Raw genomic sequence first — 13,465 nt, forward strand, 5'->3', positions numbered from 1 at the left:
TGTCACTTGCGGGCCAGCTGACAGGCAGCCCCCTTCCCTGCTCTCTCCAGGCTCGGACTGTTGGGTCAGGGATTAGATACCTTCCGCTCCTCCCTTCACCTGTGAAATTTCAGAGCCAGCCAGGCTGAAAGGGGGCATTGTTCCCCCTTGTAAGGAATGCCCACGTTGTCTGCAATGAAAAAACTTCATTTGGACTGGAATTTGGAGGCTGTCTGACAATAGTGAGGACAATCTCCAAGTTAAGTTGGCCCATAAACCGGGTTTGTTGATTTTTTGTTTGATTGTTCCCAGAGTATGAAGAGAACTCATAAAGGCTGTCATCGGGTTTGAAATGGTGTTCTAAAGAAGTTAATTTTCATATCTCAAAAAAATGAAACGCTAATAGACAATATGCAATGGATTGAAATTCAGCAAGGAATTTGTATTTGTAAGGCACAATGGTGACAACCAATCCAGATCTGCAACCGCCAGTCCACTTTAAGCAAACATACGCTGCTGCCAACTTTCAAGCTCATTGAAAATGCATTTTTAAATATGTGAAGAAAAAAAATCCTGAATAAATGAGACTCAGGACACAGAAGAGCAGTATGGTATGACTGGGAAGGAGGAAGGGAGGCCATTATTAGGCTTGGTCATATGCCAGCCATACACACATTTGTCTGATCTCCACATAGTATGAGCATTACAAATACATATTAGTGTTAAAGGCCTCTTCATTGGCTCAGTATTGGAAAAAAAAAAAACTTGTCTAGACGTTGACACCGATTAATTTTCTTAACAACAGTGCCATCTCCTGGCCGAAAACAAAAAATGTTTTCTGAATTTGGACCGTATGTGATTGATGTGCATTGCGCACCAATCAGTGATATGAATGACCCACAAGCAACCAATCAGGTATCAGATTTCCTTGCCTCATTGGACACGCCCACAAACTTTATGCGGAAGAGGGTGAATTTGAACCGGGTATGTCACACATCGCTCTTAAACATCCACATGTGTCAGTTGTTATTTTTATGCTGATCTATATTTCTTTAATAGCACAATGGTTTATTTGTTGTTGTTTTATTTGAACTATGAGCTCTTCTGTTCCCTTCTGTTTTCTAGTAAGCTGTTGATGCTAATGATTTGTCAGGCTCGCTTCAGAACAAAACCTCTAAACTTGCATGTACATTTGCTAATTTGTAACCTGTTTACTTACTAACACAGTCTTAAGCATGTTACTCCTTAAATGCAAATCGAGAGTGTCCTTCTGTGTTACATAAGCGCCAGATTTGTTCCTGCGTTAGTCTTTGTCTTTAGCCTGTGCAGATACGGTGTTTCCAGAACTACATTCCCCCGAACAACACTAGATGCTTAAATTAAGTTCCGGACAGATGCGCTGCAGTTTTACTAACTTCATGAAAAATTACACTCTACTATAGTACTGAAAAGAATTAAAATGCATTAACCCATGCAGTGTATTTAATGTTGAAAAAAAAAAGTAATAATGCGTGTAATAATAACTGTCTACGTGAATCTTATGAAACTTTTGAAGTCTATTATTTTATTGATAAGTATCTACATTTCCCTGACACGTTTTCAATAATGCAAAAACAGGTCAATATTTTTACTACTGTAATGCAAAATAATGATAATTTATTATTTTATTATAATGGTAAGATATTATTCAACTTTGCTGTTTTTTTTGTTGTTGTTTTTTTTGGTCAGGAATGATATTGTTGCATTAATAATTAGTGAGATTTGCTCATTTGTGTCAAAGTATTTGTTTCAGTTTATTTTATTTTCAAGGTTTTTTTGTTGTTGTTTTTTTTGGTCAGGAATGATATTGTTGCATTAATTAGTGAGATTTGCTCATTTGTGTCAAAGTATTTGTTTCAGTTTATTTTATTTTCAAGGACATTGTTGATATTGGGAACATATAAAATTGGTTACATTTATTATGCACATTTCTGCATTTATATTGACATTAAAACATATTAATTTGGTGTGCAGTGTAAAGGAAAGCTGTGGACAATAAATCAGAATGAAAGTCTACCATGTAAATTTGATTTAATAATGCAGAAAGTCTTTGTTTTGACTGACTACATAACAGTAAAAACATAGTTTTTTACCCTCTACCTATCTTAAAGATCCACATGTTATTTGCATCATGAACAGACAAAGTAACTGACCTATTTAATTGTTGTATTTGAATTTAGAATCATGGCAGAGACGGACGAGGCCGATGTTCAAACAAAGAAAAGCAAAACCCTCATTGTACGACATCTGCCCAGAGAACTCAGCAGAGATGAAAAGGAGGATCTCCTGAAATATTTTGGTGCCTCATCTGTCAGAGTGCTGTCAGAGAAGGGACCCCTAGTAAGTTGCAAGACTTGCAAGTATGAAAGTTGTAAATTGCTGTGGGTAAATGATAGAGTGAATAAATACAGCTGACCTAAATGTGTTGTTATCTGCAGAAACATATGGCATTTGCAACATTCAGCAGTGAGATCTCAGCCTCTAAGGTAAAACTAAAATACACATGCTCATCTTGTGGTTTAAGAGCTGGTTTCGACATATGTTAATAATGTCTTTCCTCCCGCAGGCACTAAACAGACTTCATCAGCTGAGAATCCTTGGTCACACACTAGTGGTTGAGTTTGCGAAAGATCACGACAGTGTCATTGTTTTGAAAGACCCACCAGTGTCTAACAGGTCAATGGCAAAATCAATAATAATTTTAAGACTTTCAGTTATTCATGTTCCTTCCACCCTAAATATAAGATGTGTAGATGTGTCTCTGATTGGCTAATTGTCTATTTCTATATTTATCAGAACTGTGTTTATGGATGTTTCCTCAAATATAGGCACTTTTATGTTGCAGGAGTTGATTTAAGCTAACATGTTTCATTTTGTTATATGAAGTTCACATTAAAACTGTCATAGAATTTATTTTGACTACTTTTAAAATGTGTCGTTAATAGAGTTAATGTTAGCTAATATTAATTTTAAAAACATAAAAAATATACACAAAGATTATAGACATGGTTTACAAAAATACACATAATTTCCATCCTGACCAACAATTTTGCCTCTAATAAAGCTTTATTAAAAGTTAGTTTATATGGCTATCATGGTGACAGCATTGTCAGTTTATTTGAGCTAAAATATGAGACTTGTGATTGTGAAGCAAACTGGGAAAGGTAAGTATTAGTTGTATACAGAATATCTTTATTGTTATTTCTGCAGTGAAAAATAATTGTCATGTAATTCAATTTTAACCCAGAATTGCTCATAAATGTTTACAATTAATTAATTAAAAAAATAAAATAAATAAAAAACTGCAAGTAACATTGAGTCAAACATGAGATTTTAAAGTAGAAACATTCAAATAGTATTTTCTTGTAAACCCTACTCCAATAATCTTGGTTTTATTTACTACTTTAAAATGTTTTATTTTTTTTTACAGAGTAATCAAGCTGTAGTAATTTTGTCAGATTAAAGTGTGAAAATGTTATTCGTGTAGCTGAGATATATAAAATACAAGCTATGAGATTAGCCTTAGCAAGACAAAGAAACCTGACATTTTATTCCAAAAATGTAGTTTTCAACACAGAATCATATCAAAAGTGTTTCAGGAAAAATTACATGATTGTCCTCGGACTAAGTATATACACTGTTTTTAGTTAGACAATTTGTTAGTAGACAAATAAATCTAGTGTGTTTGAAAAATTGTTTTAAAGAGAGTTTAAAACCCCTTAACTGTCACCCCCCATTTTTTAAAATAGGTATTAAAGTGCACTATCCAAACTTATATTGTTATAATTAATGAACACTTTGGAATACAGAGGAAAGGTTGGTATCTTTTTAAAGAAGACAGTCAGCAGATTATTGCAGAAGGGGGGGAAAAAATGTAAATATCAAAAAGCTATAGAATTTTACATTTACTGTAAAGAAAATGCACTGTGCAATTTTTCTTATTTTATATCAAATAAATATTTTACATAACAGGTTTTACTCTAAAACTGCTAAAAATGTAAATAAGTTATGTTCCAAATTTGAAGTTGATATGAAAAAAATTGAGGTTTCTGTGAGATTTTATTTAGGGCGTTATACCACAAACAGCCACTGGGTGCCATTCTATCACGAAATAACCACCAAATATGGAATCCTGAGACTCTTTCCAATGATATATTTTATGTCAAGATTATATAAAGTTTTGTTTGTAAAAGACCGTAATGCATTTTGCAATATGACACTTGACACCACCCACTAAGGGGGAGGAGACCGGCAAAATAATTTAAAGTACTATTTCCATGGTAACGCAATATCCGATTTCAAAATGGTTTTCACAGGATGAATCTTGGGCTTCTAAGCTTTCAAACGATATATAATTTATGATGATTACTAAAATATTTGATAGAGAAAAAGGACAACAAATTAAAAGAGCGCCAAGCGTCCCACAGGTGGGACGGTGACAGTTAAGGGGTTAAGAAAAGTTCACAGAGCCAAAGATGCCCATAGTTGAAGAAACACCTTTATATTTCTTAAGTCATAAAAGTCTTTCCTAATGTTTCAGTGGTGCTGGAACCCAAGTTGAGAAGGGAAAGAAAGACAAACAGCAAAACAATGTTCGTCTGGTGGACAACAGCATTGCTCCCAGTCTGGGGTAGGTGTGCACAAGCATCTGTGTTTTTTGATCAGCACACTGACTTCCTCTGCATGCGCCATCTCACTGTGTCACTGTGTTTATGATGTCACTGGAGATTTGAGACAGGCTAACACTCTCAATTAACATCTTGCACCTGGTGCCAGTAGTTCAGGTCCTGGTAACCCTGTAGGAAGTGCCCACAGAGAAAGATGGAGAGAGGAAGTTGGAGAATGGCTGTCACTGTCCGTCTCATGTCTAATTACAGGCTCATGTCTCAGAGTGTCTGTTCTGCGGTGACAGCCCGTCTGCTCTTGCCATGTGGTGGCACCAGGTGGCCTTTGATAAAGAGACCGTGGGCTAAGATATAATTTTGCACGAGGAGCCCGCACCTCACCTTCACTTAACGAGCGGAGCCGTGACAGATTTTTATTTATTTAATTCCGCCAGAAGCTCTTGCACACAGAGCGGGGTCGCCTGATAAGTGTGTTTTTCAGTGGTGTGATGCTCCGAATGAAGTGCAGACCGTTTCGATGATAGAATATGCAATCAAATTCAACTTGAAAGAGTCTTAACATTCAAAGCGTTTGGCTTGCGTGGAAAGTCCATGCAACATAAGGAGCATAAAATGCATAAGTTGGATGTTGGAGTGGGGAGTTGTGGGTAACATTTCATTATACAGTACAAACGTTACCTTTTATATGTCTATATGAAGACTTCAGATGCAAAAACCTCTAAGTCCGTCTGAGATATTTCTGAGATTTGTTTCTTTTAAATAAGCATTTTTATCAGGCTGTTATGTTTAGGTTCAGTAATTTCACTTTAGTAGCAAAGAAAAGGTTATTAGGCAGTTATTGAATGCCTTGAACATAAAAGAGAATTAATAATTTTAATTTATATGCACCAACATTTTTTTTAACTTTATTTATATTTTATATAAATTAATGTGCTTTCATAACTAATGACAGAGACACTCAAATTTTCTTTATTATTATTACAATTATTATTAAAATCTTACTGCTGTCGTAATAGTAAAGCTTCACTAAACTAGTTTTATGTTGTCTTTTTGAAACTTTAAACATTAAAAGCACATTGTTGCTTAGTTTTGTTTTACCAGAAAAATCATTGTGAATATTTCATATATTACTTGCCCTAAATTAATTACTACTTATAGCAATATAGCAATATTCAGTGTTGATGAATAAATAAAAGTGTCAGTGTTCCTAACTTAGCCAGAATCCAAAAATTTTCAAGTAACAAGCGATATGAGCAAACAGTGTAACATGATTATTTAATTATCGCTCAGTAGTTTTCGCAGAAGTTTGTTTTGCAGGCGTGGGCATTTACGAAACACAGCCAAATGTTTGTACCTCCCCCTTATATTTATGCTTCACCACTATGTGCATGCATTTTTTCACGAGTAGCATTTCTGGAAATGTTTCCCTGTCTCCTCTCCGAGGCTAACGACTGGCAATTTTTCGTTTTTCTTTCCTCCCGCAGGTTGAAATTTCAAACAAATCCGACGCTGAAATATTTATACCCTCCTCCTTCAAGTGGAATTCTGACAAACATTACACACACTCTTCTGAGCATGCCCAAATTCTATGTTCAAGTGAGTAGAGGCTACAAAGACTTTTTCCCTTATCTTTTTTTGTTGTTTTATTTATCAGTTCATGTTGGGAATGTGTAAACACACGCATCTGTAGGCTTACCTCTTGCGAATCAGTACCTGTCTCCCATTTTCAGGTTTTTAGTTCATATCAGGTAAAAAAAAAAAAACTGAAAAACATTCATTCTCAGCTCTCTCAGACTGGCACTAATGTGATTTTTCTGAATCAAGTCCAGTCTCTAAAACATCAAACCACAATATTTGCATGGAATTATTCTGATGGTATTAATATCGTGCTCATGTGGGAGGGATGAGTGATGTATTTAACGTTTTCCCTTAAGATACACCGCACTGCTTTGTAAAACACCAGGGAGACTTTATAATTTCCTAGGCTGCCTTTTGGTGGCGCTAGATTTCTGAGAAACAGGCTGGCGGTTTAAACACATTAAATCTGTTGCTCAGAGCTTCCCACACAACAATCTGGGTTACATATGGAGCCAGGGTCACAATTAATGTTTGTGTCCAAGAAATACTCAGTACCAGGTGTGTGGAAACAACACACACACTCATTTCTTCATCAGGTGAACATGCTCCTCCACAGGTTCTTCACTTGATGAATAAGATGAACCTTCCCTGCCCGTTTGGACCAGTGATGGCTCCTCCGCCAATGGTGAGTTGGTATTATGCGCTTTTGCAAATGTTTATGTTAACTTAAATTCAATTCAAGCAACCCAGGGCAGCATGATGACGAATGCCTCATCCCTGATGCTTTGCTTTTTACTGAAGTTCTCTGCTAATACTGATGAGATACACGGCTGTGCGAATGAGCTCTTGAGAAGGTGTAACCTACTCATCTGCACTGTTTCAGTTTGAGATGCCTCCAGGCCCACTGCTGCCCATGCCGCCACCCTTCCCCCCAGAGAACCCTCCTCTGCCGGAGCACGAGGAGGGGGTGTCAGGCAGTGAAGAAGAATCTGAGTACGAAAGTGGAGATGAGGAGGACAAAGAGAGGTAGCTGGTTCTCCACCTTTCTATTTTGTCTGCAAGCTCTTTAAGTAGATTGGCATTATTAGGTAACCTTGGTGTTCAGCGCAGTGTGTGCAAGCAAGTTTTTGCTTTAAAAATGGATAATAATAAGAAATGTTTCCTGAGTAGCATGTAATGATGATTTCTGAAGGATCGTGTGACACTGAGACTGGAGTAATGGCTGCTGAAAATTCGAGAGGCTGCTCACTGCAGAGCAAATGGGTGGAGCTTACGTCTAGCTCCCCCTCGCTAGACGTCCAGCGAGGATGAGCGAATGTAATTTGTGCCTAATAGGTGGAGCTAGAATATCCAACCACACCCTAACCCTACCCACAACTCTATCCCTCCACCCCATTAGACGTCCAGAGAGGTGAAGCTGGAAGTCATTTGACTCTGCAGTGAGTACCACTTGTTAAATTCAGCTTTGCCATCAAAGGAATATATTTTATTTTTAAATATATGGATAAAGAAAACAGTTGTTTAAAATTGTAATAATATTTCACAATATCACTGTTTCCACTGTATTTTTATTCAAATAAATGCAGTCTTGGTGAACATAAGAATCTAACCAACCCCAAACTTTTGAACAGTAGTGTATAACTATCCCATGATAAAATGTGTAATTTAACCAGGGACATATTTTTGAACACAAAACGGTGAGAAGTTTTGAATGAATATACAATACAGCTGATAAGAATAATAATATTTTCATGTCATGGCGAATAATCATTAAATAGTCAATATGAAAATATACAAACCCGATTCCAAAAAAGTTGGGACACTGTACAAATTGTGAACAAAAACAGAATGCAATGATGTGGAAGTTTCAAATTTCAATATTTTATTCAGAATACAACAGATGACATATAAAATGTTTAAACTGAGAAAATGTATAAATTTGAAGGGAAAAATAAGTTGATTTTAAAATTTCATGGCATCAACACATCCAAATTTGCCAAAATAAATTTAAAATAAGACACTAAAAATAAGAAGTTAGTCGTTTTAAATGCTATAAGTGAGTTTAAGCATCACAACATTATAAGTTTGAAAAAAGTTTGTTAAAGATTACATTTAACCGTGCTATTAAACTATTTGTGTTTTTAAAGAGAATTTTATTGATTAACTAAACTGTATGTAAAAACTAAATTAGCATAGACAATTATAACATCTATAATATTGGCCAGTACTAATGAATAAATCAAAATTTTTACAGGGACGTTGCTCCTACAGACAGATTATTAATCAAGTTTGTGTCTGCCACTACACAATCTGTTGACCAATATCTAAAAATAACTGGTAGTATTTTTGACTATGCATCACCAGCATTGGCACGTTTTCTCATTGACAGATTGTCGGCCTCCAGAATGGCAGCAGCTGAAAGCTGCAAAATGTTCGGTTTGTTTGTTTTGTTGCCGTGTTTTACCTTGTGTTCAAAAGCCATACATGTTTAATAGCTTCTCACTTCTTCTCCCTGTGTTCCACAAAGGATGATCAGACTGATGGGCCTTGTTAACCAGCCATGCAAAAGGCCGTTGAGAACAAAGACATCTTCCAAGAGAAAGAAACCCAAACTAAAAGACCTCCTGTTTATTCCCAAACCAGATTCCCACGGGTAAACTCTATCAGCTGCATTTCACTCAACCAGAAGCTTCTTTATATTTAATTAAGTAAAACAAAACAGCATCTTATAGTTTCAATAGACCACCTTCAGCAATACAAAAAGATTTGCAGATAGCTCAATGTTGTATCTCTCAGTCCCTCAGGCCCAGCCCTGCAGCCTTCAGATGTGTTTGAGCATCCTCAGACGCTTGGACAGAAAAAGATTGAGTTCCATATATCGGCTGAGGTGTCCACCATCCTCGAGGGTCCCAAACAGAATCAAGAGCAGTTTGCAGATGCGACCGAAGGTAAGGCTGCATGTCCCCCACCACTCCATCCACATCATCCATTTATCTATCCGCCTGCATCACCGAATGCGCCCCGGGTTTAGCCATCCATCCAGAGCGGACCTGCTCAATTAACACAGCAATTAGCCCTGAGAATAGTGACTCAGCTGGAGAAAAGATTTAATGTATTGGGCTGTCAGCAGGCCGAGCTGCTCTCGCCATGAGGCGTCGAGACCCTCCCCTGCATCAGGATAACCCTGAAACTTTATTCGGGAATTAGGAATGACGGAACGATCAAACAAAATCAAACGCACATGAAACTTTTTGGTGCACTGTTAAAAAAAAACCTTTGCCAGAACTTACTGTGAAAAATACATTTTAGGTTTTACAGAACTTAAATTTACAGTAAAAACCGGTATAAACTGATATAATGTTAATATGCCAACCTACTAAAGTACTAAATCTAAACCTAAATAAAGTACTAAATCGGTTTTATACCTTTATAATACACCAATAACCACCAAAAACACAGGTGGTCATGAAAAAGCCACATGTACAATCAAAAATCATCACAAGTAGATTTTTCACAAACTGAGGTGAATACTAACATATAGGCACCCATAAATACAAAACACCTTCAATTCAATAATCATAAACTCACTGCATAATCACTCTCCAAAGTCACGCCTCCTCCAAAACACATGAATGCGCACAGGCAGACCAGAGGCTAACAAGCTACACAATGAGAGACGGCGTTGGTGGACGGTTGAATGCAATGCTGCCAGATTTTCTCATGTCTCATTCACCAGTGAGAAAACATTACGGTACAAAGCACATAATATTATAATAATAATAACGCTGTTCGGTCTGCAGTAGCGTAATTGAACGCAGCACAGTGGCAGCCGCTCAAAATGCACACAGTCAGTGGCTCACAATGCACACAGTCAGCTCCCTCGAGCGCATGCTGAAGAGCAGAATCTAACGTTGTTTTCACTGGATGCGTTTTTAAAGCTTCCTGGTCGCTACGTCACCCTGACCGTGACGTCTTGCCACTACTGGACTGATTTCACATGTGCTTCAGTCATGCAGACGCATTTCTAACGCTGCTCGAGTTCCTGAAAGGGAACTAAGATGAAACTTATTTTAATGAAAAAACTCAAGAAATTATAGAAATGTCGAATTATTTTTTCTCTGTAAATTATACGAAGACTTATTTTTTTTCATTGCCAAAATCTGTAACTCTAATAGTATTTTAGGACCAATAAATGGACATTTTTACCATTAAAATTACAATAATTCTTTACAGAGTGCAGGTACGTAACGTCTTATTTAGCACCGGCACTCTTCACAGACACAGCATAAAATTTGTCCACTGCAGTCAAATTGAGATCCACAGTCTTTTGTTTACCTTATCTTCCTGTTTGTTTTCCATTAATGTCTACGACCTAAAACGGAGACAGAAAACGTTCCAAAGTCAAACAGCTTTCCTAACCTTTTGAAAAAAGAAACAAGCACAGTAGTTATTTCCAGTGTGCTCGCGTTTAACTGATAAACAATATGTTTAAGTGACGAGAAACGTCAAAGAAATCCACACTCTCTGAGGGATACTTATCAGCACTTCTTGCTCTAGTAAACATTAGGCACTAGATCTGTCAGACACGTTTCCAGAGGATTTGTGTAGCCTCGCTGCTTCCCATAATTCCTCATTCGCGCTTTGCTTACGGCTTACTGCCAACTGCCAGGTGACATCTCCAACTGCGCTATGAAAGAACCTGAAAGAAAACCCCACAGAGCGTGACCCCACACTAGTGTCACCCTCAGAGATTAATACACTTGCCTGTTTTTTTCCCTCTGGCATGAATTTTCCATTTTATCTGTTTTTACGTGCCTTTTGTCATTGATTACAGGAATCGATTTTGCTTTCACGCACGACAAGAAAACAATCCTGTGCTTTTGTTTTCTAGTTTGTTTTGAATAGTCAAGGCTTGGCATTTTGATATGTGTTCACACAAGGCTTCGGTGCTGCCTTTCACTTGTCATCATTGAAATCTGCAACAGGCAGCCTGTCTCAAACAGATTGAAATTGAGCACCATGACAGTTCAAAACACAATCTAATTATGTTTCTGCAACTTTTTCCTAGACATGGCAGAGATGGAGGTTTCCGTTCAGGAAGCTGCGGAAGGGTTTGGGAAAATCTACCCAAGTGCTCAGGTCCCCAGACAGGAGGAAGAGAGGGAGGAAGTTGAGGACATCCCCTCTGAGTTCATCTCTAGGAGAGAGCTAGAGAGAGGGAGACTCTCCAGAGACGGTGAAACACTCTCAAATTGTGCACGCATACATTCGGCATACACCGAACATCAAATAGAATTGAGCAGCTCTACTAAAGAATTTGCCTTTTGAGTGTTCGCAAGAAGCATGCAGCTGATCTTTAAAGAGGAAATTAATATTTGATACAAAGAACACCAGGCTGTCGTCATATGACTGTTTGCATGTTTCAGATGTTTGCGAGTGATTGCTTGATGTATTTAATTTAAGTCGGTCAGTCATTCCTAAACGTACATTTGACAGTTTTATCTCTCAGATTTACTTTTCACATGACTGTGTGCGTCTGTTGTATTGATTTATTCTTTTATGGACTCTTTTACATTTGCAGAGATGAAGAAAATGTCTGTGTTTAAAAATTATGAACCTGGAGAGCCAACCTGCAGGCTTTATGTTAAGAATATTGCAAAGCAAGTTGAAGAAAAAGTAAGTATCTGCTCTACCAACACAAATAAAAAAACTAAATTTTACTAGTGGTTGACAGGCATATATAAAGACACACACACACACACACACACACACACACACGCATACACACACACACACACACACACACACACACACACATATATATGATTCATACAGTATTATTATTATTACATTCATTTTTCTTATAATTTTTTTTATACATTTATTTTGTCAATGTATGAATTGGACTAGACAATTACTGGATAACTGGATAATGTAAGGATAAAATGATTTGTTTTGGAAAAAAAGATTTTATATTGATATTATAATAATGTAATATTGTAATATCAGTAGATGAGTTGGACTGGACAATTATTATATAACTGAATAATATAAAAATTAGTGGATGAGTTAATGCATTAATGTATGGATAAATAGTATGTTAAATGTATCTTTTTATTTTTAATATATATTTTTATTGTTTATTATTATTTTTATTTTTTTACAATTATGTTTTATACATTTATTTTCTTGGACTGAACAATTCCTGGAAAACCAGATAACTTATTAATTTATGAATAAACATTAACCAGTTTTGTTAATTGGCTAAGTGGTCATGCAAATAATTTTAAGATGGCTAAATCCTACTAAAACCTATTAGTTGGTCTGGTAGTCTTTATTACCAGTTTTTACAGTAATACTGCAAATATAATATATATATATATATATATATATATATATATATATATATATTTGTATTCTACATACACAAAATTCTTAAGATTACATAACATTTGCTTTACTGTGGGGTCTAGAACAGTCGGAGAGCTCATAATTCTCACTTTAGTACCAGCTACATAACCCAGCTCAATCTTTTCCGCAGGATCTGAAGTTCATCTACGGCCGGTATATCGACATCTCCTCAGAGGAGGAGAGAAACATGTAAGCACCACTGTCTCATGCCTCAGGCCCTTGTCTGGGGCCTTAACTCTGCAAATCACAATCAAAGCCAATGAAAAGAAAACACCACTCCTAGGCTAGTGGTGAATACAGGTGAGTTCTTCATGAACATGTGCTGATGTACAAGTGTGTTTGTTCCCGTCAGGTTTGATATTGTTTTGATGAAAGAGGGGAGGATGAAAGGTCAGGCCTTCATTGGGCTCCCCAGCGAGAGAAGCGCAGAGAAGGCCTTAAAGGAAACCAATGGATATGTACTCAACGACAAACCTCTTGTGGTGGTATCCTTTGTTTTTGGCATTACATTTCTGACAGAATGTTTTGTCTTTCACTCTCCAACAAAAACAATGTGTTTTGCTTTTTACACCTAGGATTTATTTTTTACAAATGTTTTACTGTCAAATAAAATCATGCCTTAACTTAAACTCCAGCAATTCGCCCGATCTGCAAAACCTAAACAGGAATCTGCTGATTCAAAGAAAGGAGGGAAAAAACACTGAACTGGTGGGTTAAAAGACCAACAATTTTTGTATTTATGTAAATATTTTTATGGTTGTGTCTGTTGAAGTGGGTTGGTGAAAAATGTACTGACACATTTTTTTATAAGAAATTATTATAAGTTGAAAAAA

The 13,465-nt window shown here is 36.6% G+C and overlaps 1 protein-coding gene across 1 annotated transcript; it reads left to right on the top strand.

The window, feature by feature from the left end:
• The first annotated feature begins 908 nt into the window (after positions 1-908).
• LOC107590356 (RNA-binding protein 40-like) lies at positions 909-13,343 on the top strand. The gene is made up of 15 exons (XM_016279064.1): positions 909-963; positions 2,199-2,358; positions 2,457-2,504; positions 2,585-2,694; positions 4,559-4,648; positions 6,128-6,239; positions 6,838-6,906; positions 7,105-7,247; positions 8,749-8,874; positions 9,018-9,169; positions 11,290-11,457; positions 11,803-11,897; positions 12,763-12,821; positions 12,985-13,117; positions 13,268-13,343. Exons 2-15 carry the CDS (start codon positions 2,203-2,205, stop codon positions 13,334-13,336), a joined length of 1,530 nt encoding a protein of 509 aa, XP_016134550.1. The 5' UTR covers positions 909-963; positions 2,199-2,202; the 3' UTR covers positions 13,337-13,343.
• The last annotated feature ends 122 nt before the right edge of the window (positions 13,344-13,465 follow it).

The sequence above is a fragment of the Sinocyclocheilus grahami genome, unplaced genomic scaffold (assembly GCF_001515645.1).
Source record: "Sinocyclocheilus grahami isolate Dianchi unplaced genomic scaffold, SAMN03320097.WGS_v1.1 scaffold126.1, whole genome shotgun sequence".
Taxonomy (NCBI): domain Eukaryota; kingdom Metazoa; phylum Chordata; class Actinopteri; order Cypriniformes; family Cyprinidae; genus Sinocyclocheilus; species Sinocyclocheilus grahami.